Source organism: Magnolia sinica, chromosome 2 (assembly GCF_029962835.1).
Source record: "Magnolia sinica isolate HGM2019 chromosome 2, MsV1, whole genome shotgun sequence".
Lineage (NCBI taxonomy): Eukaryota > Viridiplantae > Streptophyta > Magnoliopsida > Magnoliales > Magnoliaceae > Magnolia > Magnolia sinica.
The window spans coordinates 108,738,311-108,764,289 of NC_080574.1; the positions used below are offsets into that span (position 1 = coordinate 108,738,311).

A 25,979-nucleotide genomic window follows, 5' to 3' on the forward strand; every position below is an offset into this window, starting at 1 on the left:
AGCTCGAGGGCATGGGCCCATGGATAGATGATGTAGACCACACCCCGAGGATGTGGTCGACCAAAGGGGTCAAGGCAAAGAGCCGGTTCAAACAACTTTAGAAAACCGGTATAAACAAAAAGATTATAAAAAAAAAAAAAAACTACTATTCAATATATTGTTAAGTGGTTTTACCAAACCGGCATTTCTTTTAACGTTATTAAATCGAGAGGCTTCAAAGTAATGGTTGAGGCTATAGGTCAATTTGGACATGGGCTTAAACCTCCTTCATATCATAAAATGAGAGAGACATGCTTAAAAACCGAAGTTGATTATACACAATCCTTTATAACTGAATACAAGGAATCGTGGAAAACATATGGGTGTTCACTAATGGCCAATGGATGGACCGATAGATCCGGTCGGTCTCTCCTTAATTTTTTAGTAAATTGTCCAGTTGAGACAATATTCTTGAAGTCCGTGGATACATCGGGTTATTCGCATACAGGACAATACTTGTTTAGCTTAATAGATAATGTAGTTGAGGAAATAGGTGAGAAATATGTTATACAAGTAATTACAAACAACGCAACCTCGTATGTAATGACCAGTCGTCTTCTTATGGAGAAGAGGTGTCATTTATTTTGGACCCCCTGTGCGGCCCATCATGTTGATCTTACGTTAGAAGATATAAATAGGTTATTTATAAATGTGATTGCAAGGGCTAGAAGAATCACGGTCTTTATGTACAAACACGTCTTTCTTCTCAGTCGAATGAGAAAACACATTGGGGATAACTTACTACGTCCAGCAGTCACCCATTTCGCTACAGCCTTTTTAACACTACAAAGATTACATGCAAAAAAATCAGAACTTAGAAGCTTTGTAGTGTCAGCCGATTTTACAAGTGGGCCTTGGACAAAGAAGGCTAAAGGGAAATAGGTTCAACAAACAATCCTTTCACAAAGTTTTTGAACACAAGTGGTAAAGACGCTAAAATCATCCAAGCCCTTAGTCACTGTGTTACGATTGGTGAACGGGGATGAAAAGCCTGCAATAGGTTACATATATGATGCGATGGAGATGGTGAAAAATAAGATCATGGACCATTTTAACTATAGAGACTGTGATTACAAGCCAATTATAGACATTATAGATAGAAGATGAGGCAGCCAAATGTCATCTCCATTGTATTCAGCTGCTTACATCCTTAACCCAGCCTGTTTATTCACTTCTGCTGATTCAGCAGAAGTAATTATTATGCATAAGGTTGGATTTATTGATGTGTTTGAAAGAATTATTCCAAATAGAGAAGAATAGGACAACATCTCAACTTTACTGGACTTCTATACAAAGAGTGGGGGGATATTCTTAAGGGTTATCGTCATGGGAAATCGTCATCAGGCATCGGACAATGAAATTACCTAGTAAGTACCATGAATGTCAGTCTTACAAATGTTTTTTTACAATGTAATCAACAAAGTGACTCTAACCTACTCAAACTGTTTTTCTCAGCTGACTGGTGGGCTGCCTATGGAGTGGACCCGAATAGGAAGGATTCAGCTCTAAAGAAGCTGGCTATGAGGATTCTTGGACTCACGTGTTCTGCCAGTGGTTGCGAGCGTAATTGGAGCACATTCGAAGCAGTAAGTTTAGTAATTGTAAACTTCAATTTTTTACTGTAAGGCGTAAGCTAAATTAATTACCGAAATAGCTAATGCCAAATGCGCTTTCTTTCATGCAGATTCATACCAAGAAAAGGAATCGCCTTACGGGTGGGATATCGTCATCAAGGATATTCTTAAGGGTTATCGTCATGGGATATCGTCATCAAGCATCGGACAATGAAATTACCCAGTAAGTACTATGAATGTCGGTCTTACAAATGTTTTTTTTACAATGTAATCAACAAAGTGACTCTAACCTACTCAAACTGTTTTTCTCAGCTGACTGGTGGGCTGCCTATGGAGTGGACCCGAATATGAAGGATTCAGCACTAAAGAAGCTGGCTATGAGGATTCTTGGACTCCCGTGTTATAAAAGTGGTTGCGAGCGCAATTGGAGCACATTCAAGACAGTAAGTTTAGTAATTGTAAACTTCAATTTTTTACTTTTAAGGCGTAAGCTAAATTAATTACCGAAATAGCTAATGCCAAATGCGCTTTCTTTCATGTAGATTCATACCAAGAAAAGAAATCGCCTTGAACAAAAAAAGCTCAACAACTTGGTTTTCGTCCAATACAATCAAAAATTGCGAGAACGATTCCAAACTAGGAAAGAAAAGCCTAGTTTCTTTGACCCTATCTGCTTAGATGAGTTAGATACAGATAACGAGTGGCTCGTAGAGACGAAAGACCCGGTATTTTTGGAAAGGACCTGACATGGGCGCAAGTTGAAGATGCCGCATACAGATCAACACCTGGAGAAAGGTACAACTCGAAGGCGAAGGATGAAGGGAGCCAGGGGACGAGTAGTAGCTGTCAACCAGTTGAAGAGATTGAGGAGATGGAAGGAGGAGATGATAATGATAAAGCTGAAGATCCACCATTGGATGTTGATGAAGTATTAATACATACAAATGATGAAGAAACAGAAGAAGTGTATGTGGAAGAAGGAGATGGCTCGGATGATGATGGTGATGATGATGATGGTGGTGGTGATCAAATGTCACAATGGCAAATTGATCAATGTATATAGTATATGATTAGATTAATAATAAATAAATAAATTCTTCATTTTATTTACTTACTAAGTGTGTTGATGCTGATTGTTGACTATCTTGTTGAATGTTGAATGTTAATATTTGTTAACTATATTGTAGAATGTTGAATGTTGATATTTGTTAACTATATTTTAGAATGTTGATGAATGATGACTTAATATTTAATTCATTGTTTAATTGGTTTTATTTTACTTAAATGTATTGCAAGGGCATATAAAATTATTTATCTATTAACTTAGGAAAGTTTCCCCTACTTTCTTATATTTTATTCATTTTTTTCTTAATTTCTCTTTATTTTTCTGATTTTTTTAAATTTTTCGAAAAAAATTATAAAAAAATAATAATAAATATGCAACTGTATATGCGATTGTGCGATTGCATATGCGCACAAGCATATGCAATTGCACATGATCGCAATGCGATTTGACAACAATGTGCAAGCCATATGTTGAGATCTATTTTACGGGCAAGTGACTCTAGCAGTTTACCACTACAGTTTATGCGTGGTGGAGATCCGTTTTAGCTACCAAATATGATTTACAATAAGGGAGCTAGTTCTCAAGATCCTCTTCTACGTATATAGCATCTATAGTGTGGAAAAACATGACTATTAAACCTCTCTTCCTTCAAGGAGTCTTTTTTAGCTTTAGGAAATGGCTCCAGAATTCGTTTCTGGTCAGATAGATGGATCCATGGCAGGCCTCTCCTTCATATTTTCCCCAACCTAGCAAGAGTGAGTTCCAATATTGATTCTACAGTTGCTAACCCTTTCTCTATCTATGGATCAGGAGCCTGGTGGCCCCCTGTAGAAGCCCTCTCTCGATCTTAGAGGTGGAAGAGCTTCTGAACCTCCTCAACCTTCTCTAAGGAATTCATCCTAATTCGGAGGTCCCTGACTCTCTCACCTCGGCCCTCACCTCCTCTAGCGACTTCAGCTGCAAATCGTTCTTCCCTATCCTTAGAGGAACTTCTCCTTCGACAAACTCCTTCCCTGCATTCTTTTGGTTTTACGATAGCCCCCCGAAGGTAGCTGCTTTCTATTAGGGGTGCACATTGAACCAGTAGAACCGTGGAACCGGACCGGAACCGACCAAATGGTCCGGTTTGGTCCGGTTCTAGAGTACACCGATTCCGGTTCTGGTTCCAAAAATCAAAGAACCAGTTACATCGGTTCGGTTCTCGGTTTGGGGGTATGAAGAACCGAACCAAACCGTGAACCGATCCGTAGAACCAAACCGTGGATCCGATCTGTAGAACCGTGGAACCGAACTTGGAACCGAAGCAAGAACCCTTTGATTGTTTCCATATTTGACTCATGATTTATGGTTCATAATGCACCATTTAATTATTTTCATAAATGTATTTTTGCACACCTTATACAATATCTAAACCATTCATCAAATGGACCACAACATGAATGGACATGGGCTAGATAATAAAATTAAACATGCAATTGGGCTGGATTATAAAGAGCCCAAAACCGTGGAACCGATCCGGAACCGAACCGGTTTTAACGGTTCGGTTCCGATTCCGGTTCCGAATATCCTAGAACCGTTAGGAACGGTTTGGTTCCGATTTCACCCCAGAACCGGACCAAACCGACCCGTGTGCACCCCTCCTTTCTATTGGCTCTTGGCTAGAGGGAGATCTCTGACAATCAACAACCTCCAGCGAAGGGGCATGATCCTCCCAAATATATGCATCCTTTGCATGGAAGTTGAGGAAAACATCGGACGTCTCTTTATGCATTGTTCCTTTGCACACAACATTTGGGCTACAGTCCTCTCTAAATTCAAAGTTCTCTAGGTTATGGCAGATTCCATCAGCTCCTTGCTTCATTGCCTAGCACTTCTCCTCTCCCGATAGAAGTCTTGTGAAGGCTTGGAAGCTTGCATTGTTGGCTTCTCTTTGGGAGGTATGGAAGGAAAGAAATAACAAAACTTTTTGTAACATTTCTTCATCTTCTGTTGTTGTTTCTAGTCGGGCTCTTTGGAACGTCAAAGATTGGATTAGCTAGGTCTCCCCTTACGACCGGCTGTTGGTAGCTCATTAACTGTACTAGTGCTCTGGGAGAGCTATTTTGCCTTTCTTTTGGAAGGATGGTTTGCCTTTCCTCTATTTTGTTGTTGGTTCATTGTAGAATTGTATAACCTTTCAAGTTTCTTTTGTTTCTTTTGTTTCTTTTTCTTTTTTTTTGTTTTTGTTTTTGTTTTTGTTTTTTTTTTGTTTTTTTTGTGGGCTTTTAGGTCTTTCATTAATAAATCTCAATCTTCAAAAAAAAAAACATATCATGGATGCCAAATTCTCTTTTTCAAAATATCAAGAGTGAGGATTCTGAATGCACCTACCATCCAACAAAACGCTACAACTCCTAGGAGCACGAGAGAATTCCACACTTCAACATAGACGGGTACACATGGTATTTCATAACAATAATAATGGCCATAACGGCCACCGCCATTACCATTACAATGAAAGTCGTAACAGTCTTTTTTCTTTTTCTTTTTCTTCTTTCGAAAAAAAAAAAAATCGAAAAGAAAACATATATTGGCCCCATAGTTGTCCATAAAGGCCGTCAAGGCCATTGCGAGTCATTTTTTCCATTATAGCAATTACAACCACATGACAAGTACCAGTTGGCACCGTTATCATTACATAACGGAAATTACAATACACCTTGGGGCCCCAATTTAAGTGGGCCCAAAGCCTTCATGAAAACTGTTACAGAAAAGAGATCATTAGGCAACCGAATCCAAATTAGATGGCCAAGCTCATTTGCCAGAAGAACAGCTTACTCAAGTACCAATAGCAATTAGCAACTGATTAACCATTGAGACGTCACAATCCCACAAATTCTTTCAAAAAGGCGGAATTCCCATTTATATTTGCTCTAATAAATTTGTAGCATTCCTTATCTTTAACCCACTTGGACAAAATCGCATACAGCCTCAGGAAGCTATCAGCAAAGGAAGTACACCACCAAAATATCCTCTTGGAAGAGAACTCTATCGCCATATCACACCAAAAAATATTGAACCGTCTTCAAGAGTTTCCCAACAACTTTTGATGTGTTTCAAAGGATACACAGTCTTTCTAATACAAACTCCTTTAATAAACCACCTAGGAGACCAACCTTCATCTTTCAAATCATATTTGCATGTAACGACTCTCCTCCATGGGGCTTCCTATTCATCCACAACGCACTAACACCATTTCACTACACCCAATTTTTTTCCATATTTCTTCCAATTACAACCCTCCTCGTCATATTTGCATGCAAAGACCTTCCCCCATAGGGCTTTCCTGTTCATCCTCGAACTTCCAACACCATTTAACTAGACCTAGTTTTTTTTTTTCTATAATCCATGCTTTTGCAGAACATCCCACTTGACACGGTGGAACTTGGGAGCATCTCCGCTCTCCACCCAGAAAAATATCACGTTGAATCTTCTTTATCCACCTGACAACCAAGACCAAAATTCTAAAAGGAGAGTAAATTAAAAGGTTTTATAGAGTTGTCTCCATGAGAGCAATTCTACCTCTAAAGACAAATATGACTGTTTCCACAACACTAGACCTTTTTTTTATCAAAATTTTCAATAACTACATCCCAAGTGGAAACGTCTCTACGATTTGCCCAAGCAAAAGGCTAAGATACATCACCACAAGAGACACCCATCCATCCTAGAACACTCAGATGGCCATCTACCAACAATGTTGAAGAGGCCACCCCTACAATAGAGCTCTTTTTTAGGGTACCTTTTTTATCCAAAATGGCTCCAAAGCAATGGAGGATAGCTATCACTATTCAGATTTAGTGAGCATCGGCTATTTATAAAACAGAAAACTCATTGCTGTAATCAACCTATGTAAAAGACTATTAGATAGCACTTTATTGTAATCAGTCTCTGTAATAGTCTATTGCATTGCACCCGTGGGAGTTGTTACACTCAATGCTAGTCCCTAGCCCAGATGAAGGAAGGTTGCGCCAGGTTGGCAGCCGACTTCAAACTTATGATAGCTTTCATCAAGAATCTAAACAATATGACATTCCAAACTCATACCAGGGTGTTCCCTGTGAGCAACGTGCTGCATCAAAACGCGTGTAGTGAGAAATGGGCAAGTGTTGGCTAGGGCATCCCCCAAAAGCAACGCACCACAACCACGCCCGATTGCTATGAGAATGGGCAAGGGTTTCTACGCCATTGTGGACGTGCGTAAAGAAGCTAGTCCAGGAGAATAGGATTCATCTTGCCACATGGAATATAGGAACATTTACAGGTAAGATGATGGGGTTAGTAGATACAGTGAAATGAATAAGAGCTAACATAGCTCGCACTTGAGAGACTAAGTGGAAAGGGACCAAAACTAAAGAAATTAATAGATACGAACTTGGGCATAAAGAAAAGGATAATAACAGAAACGGTATAAGGATAGTGGTTGATAAAGATTTAAAGGATAAATTTGTAGGTGTTAGGAGACTTAAGTGATGGGATTTTATTAATAAATGGTGTTAGGAGAGGATATATTCAATGTTATTAATATGTGTGTGTGTGTTTGCAAGCGCACGCCACAAGTAGGGTTAAAGGATATAATCAAGAGACAATTCTACCAACGAATTCCAAGCACAGAGAGGATATTTGTAGGAGGGGACTTAAATGGTCATATAGGACATGAAAGTAGAGGATATTTGTAGCAGGAGACTTAAATGGTCATATAGGATGTGAAAGTAGAGGATATTTGTAGCAGGAGACTTAAATGGTCATATAGGATGTGAAAGTAGAGGATATTGGTAGCAGGAGACTTAAATGGTCATATAGGATGTGAAAGTACAAGATACAAGAGAATACATGGAAGATATGGTTTTGAGAGAAGAAACGAGATGGGGCATGCTATTCTTCATTTCCCTCAAGGCATACAATCTAGCTCCAGCAAACACATACTTTCAAAAGAGAAATGAACATTCAGTAGCTTTCAAAAGTGGATCATATACAAGCCAAATATATTTCTTTCTACCATGGAAAATAAAACAACCAATATGTAAGGGTTGTAAGGTCACACCAAGAGAAGGTCTGACTACACAACATAGTTTAATGGTTATGGATATTTCAGATGGAAGAAAGGAAGTGAATTAATAGGTGTCCAAAAACTAGGTGGTGGAATTTAAAAGCAAAGAATAATGTTATTTGGAATATAAATTAATGAAACAAAGAAAGTGGATTGTCGAGGAAGGAGTAAATATTATGTGGAATGAGATCGTTGAGTGCATTAGGAAAGTGGCAAAAGATGTTTTAAGAGCATCTAGAAGAAAAAGCTAATCATAAAGATGTTTCAAAGCCTAGCAAGGGGCTAGAAACAATGAAATTTTCGAACATAGAAATCCAAAATAGTGATGCTAAACTCAAGGCTTATGACGATCTTCACAACAGATTAGAGTCAAGAAGGTGAGAATGATGTCTTAAAACTAACAAAGAAGAAAGGCAGGACCTAAATCATGTTAAATGAATTGCGAGTGATACCTAGAGGGTACTACTAAAGAACAACGAAATCAACTAAAGGTGGAGAAGTTATTTTCAGAACTCATTAAAAAATGACCACTTAGAGCATAGGGATAGAAGGAACCATAAACTCAAACGATGTCGGAGGCCATAGATACTTTCATAGGATTAGGATATATAAAGCGAAAGAAGCTTTGAGAAAGATGAAAACAAGAAAGGCCCTGAAATCATATGGTATCCCAATAGAGGTTTGGAAGTGTATGGGAGATAATAGGTTATTTTGGTTGAAAAAGTTGTTCGACAAGATTTTAAGATCAAAGAAAATGCCAGATGAATGGAGGAAAAGCATTGTGGTACCTATTTATAAGAATAAAGGAGACATACAAAGTTGCACTAACTATCGTAGGATTAGACTATGATCTACACCAGGAAACTTTGGGAGAGTGCAAATGAGCATAGACTAATGCATGAGACGAATGTATCAGAAAATCAGTTTGGTTTCATACCTGTGAGGTCTACCACTGAAGCTATTTCCTACTTGGACAATTGATGAAGAAATATAGGCAAAAGCAAATCTCCACATGGTCTTTGTTGACTTAGAGAAAGAATATGATAGGGTCCCTAGAGAGTTAACCTAGCGGATATTGCAAAAGGAGTATCAAGAGGACATATTGAAATAATTAACAATATGTGAGAGGGAGCAGTAACAAATGTGAGCCCACTAGTGGAAAGACAAGTGAGTTCCCAATTACTATAGGCATACACCGGGGGTCGGCATTAAGCCTATACCCTTTCGAATTAGTCATGAACGAGTTAACAGTGCATTTGCAGGAAGAGATCCCAAGGTGTATGATGTTTACAGATGACATAGTTTTGATTGACAAGACGAGGGAGGTCGTAAAGACAACTAGATTTATGGAGGTGCTTTAGAATCTAAAGTATTAAAAATTAGTCAAGAGTGTATGGAGTGTAACTTTAGTAACAATAGGAGCAAATGTGAGGAATTAGTTAAAAAAAATTCTAAACTGAAATTTTATTGAGACGCCGCCAAAAGACGAGAAGAATACACAAGAAAACTAGGAAAAAACCATGCAGAAATACCTTCAGACAATGCTAATTTACATGGACAGCCCAATCTGAAACATCAATTTTGACCAAAAAATGACCTTCGAAACAGAGCTCCTTATTTTGAAAACATTGACTATTTCGAGCCCTCCATATGTGCCAAAATATTCCCTTTGCGACAAGCCACCAAATCGCATTTCGGGCTTTACCAACCTCACCTCCATGCCAAGCCCACAGAAGATGATCAACTAGCTTGGGCACCACCCAGGAGAGATGAAAGATGTTGATGAAATGCTCCCAAACTTTCTAAGCGAAAGGGCAATGAATGAAAAAGTGATTGATATATTCCACATCCCTCATGCACATCAAACAAATGTTTAGAAGGGTAAGAGATCTCCTCTGCAGATTATCTATAGTTAGCACCTTTTTTCTTCCAACAAACCACACAAAAGCCGCAATTCTAGAGGGGGGGTCCATAAGACCACTAGTGGAAAGGAAAGGAAGAAGGCGACAACGGCTTAGAGATTAAGCTGTAGAATGAGCACACCGAGAAAGAACCAGAGCTATGAACACTCCAAACCATCGAGTCTTCATCATAAGATGAGGATGCGAAAGGCTTCAGGAGGACGAGCAAACTAAGGAACTCGTCAAATTTGCCATTCGATAGATAACACCGGCATGGAGGAGACCAAACAACAATCCCGCCAACTAAAGAGAATCAATGATCGACGACCATAAACCAATTCGGAGCAAGACTAGCTAGTCTTGCATAGAGGTCCTGGAAGGGTCTATCCCCACCACACCAGATATCTACCTAGAAGCGAATACAATTCACTTTCCAAGAGAAACGGATATTCCTCTACAAAACAAGTGCTCTATAGACATGATGGCTTTCCAAACATTAAGGCACGATAGAGAGGTCTTTATGCTCCAATCACTCGTGTGAGTACCATATTTAGAATCAAGGAGTGAGTTCATAAGTTTGCCTGCCTCAAAGCCAAGTCTCCAATGTCACTTTCCAAGGAGAGCAACGTTCATATGATCTAAGCATTTTAGATCGGATCCTCCCTCACTAATCGATTTGCAGACTGCTTCCCATTTAAGAAAATTAAACTTTCCTCTTTACTCAACCCCTTTCCACAAGAAATCTATTCTCTGCTTATCAAGCCTATCTATCACCGATTTCGGGCATTTGAAAAGAGACAAAATAGACCGGCATGTTCGAAAAGGCCGTTTTGATAGGAGTTAGCCAGTCACCTAAGGAGACATATCAGCGCTTCCAACTACATAGTTTCCTCTCAAGGTATCGAAAGTGCTCATTAATTAGTTAATTAATGACCAAGAAGTTTCACAAAATAACCACTTTCGATACCTCGGGTCAATAATTCATGAGTGGAGACATCGAGAAAGACGTTGCCTAAAGAATTCAAACTAGCTGGAAGAAATGGAGATGTGCCTCTGGAGTTTTGTGTGGTCACTATGTATCACTAGCTGGAAGTGAAATTTTATTGAATAGCTATAAGACCAACCATGCTTTATGAGACAGAATGGTGGGCAATTACATACAGACATGTTCAAAGTATGAGTGAAGTTGAAATGAGGATGTTGAGGTGGATGAGTGGCAAGACAATGATAGTATTAGAAATGAATGCATTCAAGGGAATTTAGGAATAGCATCAATAGGTAATAAGATGAGGGAAAGTGGGCTTAGATGGTTTCAGCATGTGAAATGGAGACCAAGAACCACCGGTTAGAGGGGGTGAATTGGTACAAGTTGAAGGCTCTAAAAGGGCAAGGGGAAGGCCAAAGAGGACATGGATGGAGCTGTAAGAAAAAATGGATGACCCACGGTCTAACCAAAGGTATGGCCCTTGATAGAGTGGAGTGGCGGAATAGGATTCGTGTAGTTGACCCCAATTGATTGGGATAAGGCTTAGTTGATGATGATGGTGGCCAAATAAAATAATAATAATAATTGTATCATCCATGAATTGAAGGTGAAAATATTCATTAAACCCACTTTAAAGCATTCCAGAAGGCCTTCACTAACCACCGCTTCGATGACCAAAAGCCTTCCACGACCATTGAAAAGAGGGAAGGTATTCCCTACCATAAGTTCTTGAACTTCTAAAGAAGCCAATTGAAGTGTCATGGAGTAGAAGAGATAACTTAGCCATTGATATGCACCCTCAATTCACTTCATCCAATAGGTTCTGAAACCTCCTTTCAAAATATACAAAAGGAATGACCATTCGACATGATCGTAGGCCTTTTTTTATGTCAATTTTGCAAAAAAATCCTTGCCATGTCACTTTTTTGTCTTGAGTCGAACACATTCATTTGCATCTCATCCAAGATCTAACGATCATTGACAAAAATCCCTCGAAGACCACATCAATTCCTGAAGAGAGAGTGCATGTGTGCGCATGTTTTAGGGTACATTTATGTATGTAGGGATTAATATTTGGGACAAGTGTGTTTTTTCTTCAATGCACCTTTCCTTTATGTTGCTTAGGGTTTAATAAAAGATAATTAGGGTCTGAGAGAAGATTAATCTCTATAACACTCATTTTATCACAAGTCTTTTCTCTTCCCCACCATGTGAGAAGTAACATGGTATCAGAGTGGGCTCTTTGAATCCAAGACCTAAGAAAATAAACATGCCAAATATTAATCCCTACTTATGAATGTACTGTAAAATATATATACTCTCCACAATTTTTTGATACAATGTGCAAACATCTTTTCTTCCCACTAGACTTATCAATCTATAATTTGACAGTTCCAATGCCTCTTTCAGGAAAGAGGCATGAAAGATTGAGTTGAAACCTTATCAATCCAACCCCTATAATGAAATTTATTAAAAGCAAGCCTTAAGTCTTCTCTTATCAACTCCCAACATTCTTTAAGAAAAGATCCAATAAAGCCATCTACTCAAGAACCTTATCACCATCCATAAAGAAATCCACTGTTTTGATTTCATCATCCGAGAAGGCTCGCTGTAGCTCATTGGCTTTGTCTATATCAAGATACTCCAAAATGAAAGCATGTTCAAAAGTGCTCAACGATTTCAACCTCAATCTCACCCATTGTTTGAATTATCTCCGATATTATCGTTATCTTTGGCTTGTCGATACCGATAACACTGGTAGCGATACCAATAACACCAGTAGTATTAGAAATTCCGAGCATCAACAATGTATCGCTAAGTATCGCCAACGTATCGATATCGCCAATATTTTCAATTGCGCAAATTCTAGGTGTCGCTTATATTGCCAATGTATCGATATCGTCAATATTTTCGACTACGTAAATTCTAGGTAACACTTGCATCACAAGGGTATCAACAATATTTCAATAATATCGCCAACATATAAATATCACAAAAAGTTTGTTTATTATAATAATTTTAAAAAAAAAATCTATTTCATTTTTTTAATGAGAGCGTTGTTGTATGCAGCTTTCAATTTGTCATTGCTAATATTGATAATATCTCAATATTATCGTTATCGCAACATGTGCGATATTAAGACCACAATCTTTCATTTCCTTTCTAGTAGTTGATGATTTTTTGGCAAAATATCATGAGTTGCCGAAATTCTACAGTATTAATGGATATTTGGATGGAAGGTTGGATGGATGATTGGATGGTTAGACTGTTTCTTACGACGACACATGCTTTTAAGCCCCCATTAAATGAAAAGCTACTCTGTATACATTCTTTTTGCGGACTTTTTATTCCTAACCATACAAATGTGTATTTTAGCATCTCCTGAAGTTTCACTGAAAATTCTACCGTTTTCCCCATGTTTTCCCATATTTCCGGTTATCAGCGATATTATTGGCGATATCGATATTGTTTTTGTATCCCCGATCAACGAAACTTGTAGCGATACCAATACTTCGAACACTGATCTCACCCAGCTTCGACTATGGAATCAACCACCCAAAGGGAGATGATGCAAATTTTACTTCGCCTCACTTTTGCGAAATTATGGAATTCCTCCAACAATTAAGTGTGTGACTTCTAACACCAATGTATTTCTTTGCGCCTCACCAGATTTCTATATTCATTATTGAGACGAGAGTGATCAAGTTTGCATTTAACAACCATCGCTAAGAAAAGAAAAGCATTTGGGCCATAAACATTTCTCAAAATGCAGGGAAATTCATCACTCTTTGATGTTGAACCACATGTAAATACCTCCTGTGGAGATGTCCACAACATTATTACAATTAATGAACTAAAAGAAAAATACATCATGCCTGCTTTTACCCTACTCCCTCCTACTTTTTTGAAAGGGTTTAGTTGTGAACCTCTCTAAATGTCTTCCTTTCGATCATATGGCCTCTTTTTCAAATGATTTTCTATATTTGTCTTCCAAATCTCTGGATAAAGACCATATGGGGTTTGGGAATCCATCATAGAACAAACCTAGCTTCAATCCCACATTGAGCGGATTCACCAGATTCTCATCTCCTTTACAACCACAACCTAATCACTTTGTAGCAACCATTCATTCTATACTCTGCTGCTTTGAACTTGAACTCCACATTTGGCTTTTGACTCGAATACAAAGAGCCGCACTCATCCATTTCAGGGAGGCTATAACTACCGACGATTCGGTATTCTCTAACTGCACACTATAATACCCCCTATTCGGCTACTTCTTGTCGACCACCACGGCGACACAGCAATCATCTACCTATGTTCCAGCATTGTACATCCTCACGACCCTTCCATCAATAGTAGAAGACAATACCAACCCGTCCTAGCTCTACTAAGTTGAAGAAACATTCTAGCTAAGCTTACTTCATCCTCCGAAACATTACTGTAGTCCAAAATTGTACAGGGGAGGAAGGTCCTATCAGGGAAGAAACATGGGTAAGAAAGGTGGTCTTCCTGAATCAAGATTCCTTTTAAACGTGGTAGTATCTCTCATTTCAACCATCCACTAAATGTCCACCAACAGCTAGCTAGATGTTCAAATTAGAGTAAATTTTGATATACAAACCTTTTTGGCCCTTTCCATTGGCTAAATGGAACCTTTGATGTATTTCTACTTAACATTTCTTTGTTGTCCAACTATAAAAAGGTCTGTGATTTTTCAGTCTCAATGATTCTTGGTGCATGGACCACTCCCAACCTCTGATCTATGCACAGTTCTTTCTTGAATTCAGACCACTGTTCATTTCTTACTACAACCATCCAGTCGAAAAAGCCCAACAATCGGCTAGCTAGGTTGATCAAATAAGAGTAAATGTTGAGATATATATCATCCATGACTGGTATCATGAGATGGAAAGCTCGAACTAGCTCATCTGTGACATCAGATGTGGACTTTGAGGGGATAGCTATGCAAGTTTCTTTTTTCATTTTCGTTTTTTAATTTGGCATGATGGCTCTACCACATTCCAAATCTCCCTTTTCTACTTATCATCCAAAGAGCTTGTTTTACATCCATCAAGGCAGAGGACATATACCATGTGCCAAACGCACCTATGGGGCCCATGTGCAGAGATGGTATAATGATTAGAACTGTCCACGCTGGGAGATACAATAGATAGGCAACAATAAGAACTCTATGATGAATGAATGATTATGACCAATGATACTTAAAGGTGATTGAGACCATTGGAAAAAAAGAAAATTCTAATATCTGCAACTTCGAATTTTTAAAAATCAATCGTCAAGATCATCCTTTCTACGTGATTTTCGTATCATGGCCTGTTGATTTTACCGCCCAGAGGATGAATGCTTCGAATCATCAGACAAACCATGCAGGTTGGCCCTATAGAGCAATGGATGTTGGTGATTAAGTCATAATCGATTGAAACAAACCCCATCTCATTATCAGTCCTTTCACGAGAAACTGAAATATTCCTTTTAAGGTAATTCCCGTCATTTGCTTCCATCATGAAGGATTAAATGTCGGCGACAGGTCATTTAACTAAAAAGGGGAAGATATATTGATGTAGGGCAGCCTAATCCAACATTAATTGAGCATGGCATTTGAAAGGGGCAGATTTATGCAATCTTTAAAAACAAATAAAATATCAGCCTTATACATCATAAACACAAGAAAGAAATAAGGTTAATATAGCATTGATTATGGCCATCCATCACAAACACAAAGTATTGAATCTTAAAATATAAATTTAGTTGGATCCGGCGAAAGATAGAACTTTCATCTTGCAATAGGTCTATTTAACGATCTAAGTGGATTTTCTAATCCAGAAAATAGGAATTTTCTGGATTGGGAAATCTGGAAAATTCAAAAAAAAAAAAAAAAAAAAAAAAAAAGAATAGGTCGTTCTTCAAATTTAGGCTTTGGGTGATGGGTTTTGAAGAATGTCAAATTAGATTAATGTGGGGATGAAAATCTTTTAAGAACTAATGATTTATATAGACAGAAACAAGATCGACTTCTAGATCTAAAGATTTTAGGAGAAAAGGAAAATAATAGGGTTAAAGAAAAGAGTACCTTGAGAAAAGAAAGAAGGAGAAAGAAATAGAGGATGAGAAATCACTTCCTTGGACCTCACGCCCTCTTCCAATCACTGGAAGTCGAAGACGAAATCGTTTGAAGAAAAAAAAAAACTCTTTTTTTCTTTCATAAACATAACATCCCCTGCTTTAGGTTTAGGGCAACCTTTATAAATTCGTAATTACATGAAATTACCAAAATAACCCTACTAAAAAAAGTTTCAAAAAAAAAATTGCACAAAAATTATGCTCAAACCGTCTCAAAACTTAAATAAACCAAATGTTCATAAACAAAATTCAAATTCAAGATGCTTGATGGGCCCCTATGATAGCGTCGTGAAGCTGGCCTAATGAAGGTGGGCCGTGACGATCCAACGGTCCGATCACACCATCCTCGCGATCCAACGGTCCAAATGTCTCCTTTAAGCAACTTACACATGTCATGAACACATGTGTAAGGTCTTCAACCTCTAGAGACCCGACCCGTACTAACCACATTGACACGGGTAACGCACGCCTCCTGCGTTGATATACTTTAAATGGCCCTGTGTCCGCATCATATATACATACAGTAACTATTGTTAGGATTATAGGGACATCTACCAAAATGCCAAAATAGACCCAAAAATAGGATAATTTTTCTTAACTTTCCGCGAATTGATATTCCAATGAATTTGTGTTTGGTTGCAACATTGTTGAGTCATGACTCATGAGACTCATGACCCAATAATTTTTTTACCTCTACCACTATACAAATAGTACATGCAACGGGCATTTGCATACTCATCAAGGTATTTTTTTTTAAAAAAAGTAACAGTGGGACATGTTACGCATTATGGAGCCGTAATGGCTGTTACGAAAAAAATGGCCCTCAACAGCATGTTACAGGCCCAATACAGGTCTTTTTTCAAAAAAAACAAATGACTTAATGGCTGTTACAGGGCTCATTGCGGCCCGTACCATAACAGTAACGGCGGGCCATTACAGCCACCATTGACATTATTGAAAACCTTGATACTCATACCATGATGAAAAGGCTCTATAGACAAGTTTAAGCCGCATAACTAGAACAAAAATAATAGAGAACATCTCAGGGAAAAAGAGAAATCATAAAACTTTCTAGATCCAAAGGTTTGAATTCAATTCCAAGCAATTGAAAGATCACAATAAAAAGAGAGACTTACTTTGATAGTTCAGACACAACTGTTGGCATATCCCGCTGAACAGTATCCCCATGTCCCAATTGTCCCTTCTGCAGCATAATAATTTTTTTAGTAAATGATGAAGAAGAAGATGTTTTCTAGCTTTGAGTGTACCTCATTTCGTCCCCAAGTATAGCAGCGACCTTGGACATCCAAAGCCACACAATGGCAAGATGCTACACAAAATTTTAGTAAAAACAAAAAGTAAGATATTTAGAAGCTCACATAACAAAATGTGGTTCCAACAAACTACATAGACTTAAGAGTGACATGTAGCAAGGAATATTTTTCATTTTTTTTCTTGAAAGGTAACGTAGAGAGAAAAGATCACTTTCCATGAAAGGAAGCATCTCTTATGTAGAGATGATTGTCCAAGTGTATATACAAGAATTATAATTTCATGCCCACGAGCCCATTTGTGCATGTTTGTACATATTTATTTATAACAGTGACTATTTTAATAAGGAGAAAGAACACAAGATAAAAGGCACTAAAAGAGAAATAAAACAATAATATTTGTTAATGGATGTCGAGATGTGGACCGTACCACTATTGGACCCACCTAGACTTTACCTTTAGTTGTATCTTCTTGTTATTAGTTGTTTATTTTGGTCTAAGATGTGCAGGGTATTTTTGTTTTTGTTATTTAAGGTAATTTTTGTCACATTGACTTTTTTATTATTAATATAAAAAGGAGATGGTGGGCATCCAACCCTAATTCAAATTTCCTATCCTCCCAACTTTCTTTTCTCTTCCCTCTTCTCCTCTTCTCTTCTTCTCTCTTTATTTATAATTATATATGGTATCAGAGCATCCTTATTTCTGATCTAATCCATGTTTCTTCCTTCTATCTGATAATTCATTTTTCTTCTTCTATTTTTAGTCTTTCCCATCCCTTTTAGGCTGAAAATCTTTTAAGAATCCTAGGATTTCTTTTATTTTTGTTGTGACGGGCCTTTATAGTGGTATGTGCGTGACAAGGGGATGAAGTGTTCGTAATCATCACCTCTCGTGTGGGACATGCAAACATGTGAGTTGATTTCCTTTCATTGGATGCAGCCATGTTCGTGATGATCAACCCTTGTGATTGGTTGGAACTTGTGGACGTGTATGCTGATTATTCTCTTCAAGTGAGGTGTGCACATCGTGTGAAGCATACAAGTCAGGCATCTATTGGTTGTCAACCATGTTCATATAAGCCTGTCATATATTAAAGAAGCAGTAGGACAGAATTCAGTACAGACAAAGCAATCATCTTCTTATTATAGGGCACTATGATGCAAACTGTGCAGGTTATTTAATGGATAGTTAGTCTACTACTGGGTATTATACATTTGTGGGAGGAAATCTAGTCACAGAGAAGAATAAGAAGCAGTGTTGTGGCCCGATCAAGCACTAAAGCAGAATATAGAGCAATAGCTCATACTAGTTGTGAGTTAGTGTCGATCAAGAAATTGTTGTAAGAAATGAAATTTGCAGTGAATCTACCTACGCAGTTATATCATGATAATCAGGCAGCATCCCACATTGCAAACAATCCGGTATGTACTGAGAGAACTAAACATATCAAAGTGGACTATCACTTCATATATGAGGTCTCCAAAGGAGAAATCTCTACACCATATGCCCAGTCTTAAGATCAACTTGCTGATATGCTCACTAAGGCCCTTAGTCATAGTCACTCTACATGCATATACTCGGAGCTTGGCATCTACAACATCTATGCTCCAGCTTGAGGAGTGTTAATGGATGTGTACATGTCTACACTTTGCTTTCAATTATTTCTTCTTGTTATTAGTTGTTTATTTTGGTCTGGACATGTACGGTATTTTTGCATTTGTTATTGAGGGTATTTTTGTCATATTTACTTTTCACTATTAATATAAAGGGGAGCACTTGGGCATCCAACCCTAACTCACCTCTCCTCTCCTCCCAACTTTCTTCTCTCCCTTTTCTTCTTTGCTCCTCTTCTTCTCTCTTTAATCCATAATTCTACAATATTAAATAAAAAGGAATAGCAATTAAGCTAAGAATCCAACTCCAAAGCCTAAACATTGGCAACAAACAACATCCTTGGGAAGAGATAGCGTGGCAATCCAAGAGAGACATTAGAATGGGTTTCTAGAGTTTCGGGGGGTGGGGGGGATAGGAATGTAAATCTTTATGATGTTTCATCTATGTTTGGATTGTGATCTTGGGTTGTAATTCGGTAGATGTTGTGGGTTGTATTTTTCGCTGCTACGACTTGTCTATGCGGCCATTAAATATGATAGTTACCGTTATCCTTCAAAAAAAAAAAAAAAACACCTCTAACACTCCCCCTACAATTGAAGCAGCCTAAGATATCTCAGACACATCATTGAGCAAAAACCTTTGTGAAGATGTCAGCCAATTGATTGTCTGAAAGAACAAACGAACAATGTACTCGACCAATTTTCCATCATTTTTATCCTATACAAAGTAACAATCTATATGGTCGTGAACATGGAATTTTGTGTAAACAAAATGGCCATCATAGAGTACGAGGGTACGCAGACGCGGACTTGGTTGGTTCTCCATCCCATAGGTGGTATACTACAAGTTCCACCTTCATGGGAGGTAATCTAGTTACCTAGCAAAGTAAGAAGAGAAGTGTGGCCGCTTAATTGGGTGTAGAGGCAAAGTACACTACAATGGCTCACATTACATGTGAGTTAATATGGTTAAAAATGTTGATGAGTTAGTTGGGGTTTTAGGTCAATGGTCTCATCAAACTACATTGTGATAATCAAGCTACATCTTATATTGTCAATAATCCAGTTTTTGGTGATCGAACCAAGCATATCAAAGTTGATTGTCACTTCTTTAAAGAGAATTGCAAATAGTGAAGTTTGGACACCTTTTGTTAAATATTAGGATCAGTTGGCGGATCGGTTTACTAAAGTTCTTCGGTGGACTCATTTGGATCGTCTCTTCACCAAGCTAGGTATTCATGATACCTATGCTCCATCTTGCAACAAAGTGTTGATGAATCATGCGGACGGTTACGATTGTGTAGCCCACCTCGCATGTAGAAAACGGCAAGATGCTCATAAGTGCTCAAGTGAAGAGGGTATTATTGTAATTTTACACTATTATGAAAGCCTTAATAATAAAGAGAGGTGTGGGTGTTCCCACATCTATTGCTTTCTCTCACTTTTTGCTCTTCTCGTCTCATCTTTTCCTTTTCTCTACTTCTTCCCCTTCATGAACAAGAAAGGAATACCACCGCACCATTTATTCTCCAAGAAATTTGTTGTTCCTTTCATGACTCAGAATCCGATGAGATTGGAGAGGATGTTTTGAGTTGAAAAAAATAGTTTGCCACATTGCAAAATCCCTACTTCTAGACGCCAATGTTCAAAATATCGGTATTGCATTACATATCGCATCCTTGGGACACAAATATGCATCGGTTATCGCACGAGATATATCATTTGTATTAGGGAATTTATCAAACTTTTTGGGAAACATGGGGGAAATGGTTGAATTTTTCGATGAAACTTAAGGGCTTGTTAGAAAATATCTTAATACACACTTTTAAATCATAACATCTCCAAAAAGAAGTGCACAGAATAGGGTCCTAAGCTATGCATTGTCTGACTGAACTAATTCAACTATTCAAATTGAATGCACAACATGAAGAGTGTATGTGATGATCATTTCATCAAACACTCCTAAATACTTCAAAATTAGTCTCAATTGAGAGCTGGTTGTAGGAAAATTTTGAAAAAATAATAATATTTTAATAATTTTTAATTAAAATATGATTTTTATTTTTCAAAAATTGACAAAGACTTAACAAATCAGTAGATCAGCCCTCAGGCCCCTCACGCAAGCTTGATTTCATGTTTGGAGTGCAACATTGCAAGCAATTTAGGAGAAATTGGGGAAATATTGAATTTTCCCAATTTTCCTCAAATCGGACCACCAACACTCAAATTTTGAAATTAGAATGTATATGATGATCATTTCATCAAATACTCCTAAATACTTTAAAATTAGTCTCAATTGAAAACTAGTTGAAGGAAATTTTCGAAAAAAAAAATAAAAAATGGAGAATGTGAAGAACCAATGGATATTGAAATCAAAGCTCCAACTCCATGATTTTTCACGCAAAACATGAAGAACCAATGGATTTATAACCATTTCACACTAATTTAACATAATTTCAACAAAAAAAGGGGATCGGAAATTGAAATTGCTCACTGGATCGAACACGTGGGATATATCGGCATTACCTGTGCGTTTCATATCGCACAGGTGGGATACAAGATATATCATGGGATATATCGGCCGTTATCGTCAATATTTAAAACATTGCTAGACGCAACATTAGGCCCCCATGCCAATATTTGATCTATTGTATTTCGCTACTAGAATATTCGTCCAAGTAGTCGGCTAACCATTACATAGCCTCCACCACCATTTGCACAACAATGCCAACTTCATTTGAATGATTCCGCTTAATACGTGGCCCAACAATTTTTTTTTCCAATTTACACACTTCCACACTACCAAATTTAATCTCTTTGTTATCATATCAAAGGAAATTCTGAATTAATTCAATAGCATCTGCCACCTTTTATGGGCATTTGAAGACAAAAAGAATATACACTAGACGGTTGGCAAAAACTGCTTTTGAATGTTAAAAAATGAAAATCATCAAACAATCCTAACTGACCAATTGTTGGTCATCAAATGGACAGTTAAGAATACTAAATTCAATGGATGAGAGAAATAAATGAACTATCGACAATGGAGCAATAGATGGCTACTCTCCCACACGTTTCAATGTGGAATGCATGAGATCCGTGCCCTTCACTAAGTGAACCCTAATTATGTATTTTGATCCAAAATCAAAAGTCACCAAACAGACAAAATATATGCATTGAGCACGGGCCACTAGTCATTTTTTTTAATCATCAATTTCTTTCACACATGCGCGGCCCATTAGTAACATAGTGTGAGTTTTAGGACATCTAAGCAGTAAATAGCGTGGACCCAACCAGGAACATGATCTACACATAACTGAGGCTAGTCTCTTCATCAAGTGTGCCAACCGCCAACATTGTCTCAAAAGAATGGATGGTTTAAAAGATCGTTTACAATGATTAGGATCATCCAGCATCCATATATGTAAGAAAACGGTGGCTCAGGTGTCTAGGCACAAGAAAATCCAGATCGTTTACAATGGTTCAAATCGTTCAGCATCAATGTTGTTAAATTGCATAAACAATTGTATGTCATCCAACCTGTGTAATCATGTATGTGATCGCACAACTTTTTTTCTAAAAAATTAAAATTAAAATTTTAAAAAAAAAAGGATAACGAAAAAAATTTGGGAATTTTGGGAAAAATATGCGTTTTTTTCCCATAAAGACTTAAACTACTCCCATCAATTTTCAAACTAATTTGTGTAATATTACCTATACCGTCTAAGTTATTAATAACTAAAAAATAACAACTCAACAACTTATTAATAAAAACTTAATACTTTTATTGATAAACAAAATCTACAAAGTACAAAGTATAGATTTACTATAAACATTGTTCCCTCTCCCATTGTAGCACATCACCAGCATCACCATCATCGTCAAAGTCATCTCCTTATTCAACATACACTTCATCTTCTTTTGTTTCTTCATCATTTGTCCGCACAAGCTGCTCATCCACATCTAATGGCCAAGCATCTTCTTCTTGTACTTCTTCAATCTCAATATCCTCTTCTCCTTGACTACTAGGTGCAGGCCTCGTGCCACTACTCGCCCCTCCAACTCCACTTCTCCACCACTGAGAACCTTAGTTAGGTGTAAATCCATAAGCAGTGTCTTCAACTTGGGCCTATGTAAAGGACTCACCAGCGAAGATTGGATCATTTGTCTCCACAAGCCACTCACTATCTGATAGGCTGATAGGAGGATCATAGAATCCAAGCTTTTCTCGCCTAGCCCGAAATCTTTCCCGCAGATTTTGGTTATATACTGGACGAATATCAAGTCATTGAGTTTCTTTTGTTCGAGGCGATTTCTTGTTTTGTGTGAATCTGCATTAACATTTAGAATGTGTAATATTAGCAATTTAGCATTGAAATTTGAAACTTGAAGTAAATTATAGAACTTTAAGTTGTAAAACTTACCGACTCAAATGTACTCAAGTTGCGATCGCAACCGCTCGAAGAACACATGAGGCCAAGAATTCTCATGGCCAGCTTCTGTAGTGTCAAATCCCTCCTAGTCGAGTCAACTCCATACATAGACCACCAGTCAGTTGTGCAAATAAGTTTAAGTTAGACACTTTCTCACTTAGGCTTCTTACATTGTAAGTTGTAGAACTTCATAGAATTGCATGCTTACTTGGCAATTTCATACTTTTATGCTTGATATCAATCTCTCTTTACCAAATCCTTGCACTCTTCAAGTAGAAGTCCAACTCCCCAGAAATTTTATCATGTTCTTCTTTGTCTGGAACCATTCTTTCTAAAGCGTCTAAAAATCCGACCATATGGCATGTAGTTGCAGTAGTCCGATTGACGGACGCAAAGAATACAGTCGGATTGAGGATGTAGGCAACCAAATACAAAGGGGATGACATTTGGCTGCCTCATCTAGCATCTATACTATAATATTTAGAATGGACTAGTAATCACATTCTTTATAGTTGAAGTATTCCATTATTTTGTTTCTAGCCATCTCCATCGCATCATGAATATAGCCTATGGGTGGCTTTTCATCACCGTCCACCAATCACAACACACTACTAAGAGTTCCGATGATTTTAAGGCCTTTACTACTTGAGCCTAAAATTGAGCAGAAAGAATGGATTAGTGGACTAACTTTCCTTCGGCCTTCTTTGACCATGGTCCATTATTCCAATTGGCCGACACTACAAATGACCTAAGTTTAGCTTTCTTTGAATGTAATCTTTGCAGTGTTAAGAAAGCAATGCGAATCAGGTCACGGCCGAACGAAGCAAGTTGCAACCAAGGTCGCTTCTCTTGTGATGGAGAAGAGCATACTTGTACATAAAAACCGTGATTCTCCTAGCCCTAACAATTACTTTAGGATATAACATACATATATCTTGTAACATTAAATCAACACAATGTGTCGCGCATGGTGTCCAAAATAAACGTCGCATCTTCTTCGTAAGTTGGTGATCGGCAGTTGCATAGCTAGTTGCATTGTCTGTGATAACTGATAACTTGGACAACATATTCCTCTCATACTTCTTGGACTACACTATTTAACAATTTAAATAAATAATCAACCATACGGGAATGGCCCGATGCATCCACGGACTTTAAAAACATTGTCCTAGTTAGACAATTTATAAGGAAGTTTATCAATGTCCGATTGGATCTATCGGTCCATCCATTGGCCATTAACGAACAACCATATATTTTTCAACTTTCTTAGTATTTGGAGATAAAGCTTCTAGTAAACTGCACCTCCTTTTTAAGACAACTCTCCCTCACTTCATAATATAAAGGGAGTTTCAAGCCAAGTCCAAATTGACCTATAGCTTCAACCATTACTTTAAAACTCTTCATCTTCACGGCATTAAAAGCTACACTAGCTTGATTAGGGGTGCACATCGAACCGTTGGAACCGTGGAACTGGACCGAAACCATTGGATCGGTCCGGTTTAGTCCGGTTCTAGGGTGATAACGGTCTGATTCCAGTTCCAAAATTTCCAGAATTGTTGATCACAGATTGGTTCCGGTTTAGGGCCCTGTAGAACCGAACCGAACCATGAACCGAACCGTTACCCGAACCGTGACACAAACCGTGCATCCGAGCTTTAGTTTAAAATAAAGAATAAAAAATCCTAACTCGTTTGGAAGCATCGAATATCTATGGAAGCATCGACGTCTCCTAGAGTGGTTTTTCAATGGCATTAGATTTAAGACATCAGTAACATGTCAAACCATGTTTCCGTGATCCAGACCTTGAGTACGATGGGCCTCGCTTTAGATGGACCATTTTCAATCTCTCTTGGATATGACAATTTCGCATTTCTGATGTACCATACATATAAACGGTTGAAAAGAGATAAACAGGTGTGCTCGCTGTTTAATTGAAAAGAGGCCTGATATTGGCGGACAGACTTTCCCAATTTGGGATTGTTTTGGGCCATCATCCATCTACAGGAACATTTTATCTGGGAAATAGTCTGGATTACTGATCTATGGCCCCACTTGTCAGAAATCAAAGCCCGAGTATAGGTCGAGATTGAAAAGCCTCATTTGGAGGAATCTACAACGATCTTCAAGCGTGCACCTCGATCGATCCGACACCGTTCCCATAGGGAAATGGAGAAGGGCGTCAGAGATGGATGGTCGATATTTCTCGTGGGACCCGGGTCCTGATGAAATCTCATCCGTCTGCTCTCTCCTCCCTCTCCACGAACACTCCTGCATCACCAGCTCTCTCTCTCTCTCTCTCTCTCTCTCTCTCTCTCTCTCCGTCCCAGACTCCCAATCACCAGGACGCCCAGAACCGAGGAACCGATCCGAAACCGAACCGGTTTTCACGGTCCGATTCCGGTTCGGTTCTAGGGTGCTAACGGTCCGGATCCAATTCCAAAAATCCTAGAACCGTAGGGAACGGTTCAATTCCGGTTTCACCCCAAAACCGGACCAAACCGAACCGTGTGCACCCCTAAGCTTGATACAACCACTTTACAATGTATTGAATCGTGGTTTTTCTATCCTTATTCTTATACGGGTTTTCTAAAGTGATTTGGGCAAAGTCATTTGCCCCTTTGGTCAACCATATCTTCCAAATGTGGTCTACACCACCCATCCATAGGCCCATGCCCACGGGCCCTTTTGGCTACAGATAGAGTTGGGCATCGAACCGAGTCGGATCAAATTGGGTCCAACTCGACTCGGTTCGAGTTCTACATGGCCTGACCCGAACTCGATCCAATCCGGGACCGAGTCCGGGTCATCTGACTCGAATCGATCCGAACCCATGCTGGCCTGAACCGATCCAAGTCCGACT

General features: G+C 38.3%; 2 protein-coding genes across 2 annotated transcripts in view; one reads left to right on the forward strand and one right to left on the reverse strand.

The window, feature by feature from the left end:
* Positions 1 to 1,701, forward strand: part of LOC131237365 (uncharacterized) — an 80,007-nt gene extending 78,306 nt beyond the window's left edge. The window contains exon 2 of the mRNA XM_058235084.1: positions 1,495 to 1,701. Coding sequence (XP_058091067.1) covers positions 1,495 to 1,664 — 170 coding nt within the window. The 3' untranslated portion in view covers positions 1,665 to 1,701. The remainder of the gene's footprint in view (positions 1 to 1,494) is intronic.
* The window catches only part of LOC131237364 (uncharacterized), a 130,410-nt gene that overhangs the window by 93,559 nt on the left and 10,872 nt on the right, over positions 1 to 25,979 (reverse strand). The window contains exons 2-3 of the mRNA XM_058235083.1: positions 17,068 to 17,129; positions 16,936 to 17,003 (exon numbers count right to left, since the gene is read on the reverse strand). Of these exons, the coding sequence (XP_058091066.1) occupies positions 16,936 to 17,003; positions 17,068 to 17,129 (130 nt within the window). The remainder of the gene's footprint in view (positions 1 to 16,935; positions 17,004 to 17,067; positions 17,130 to 25,979) is intronic.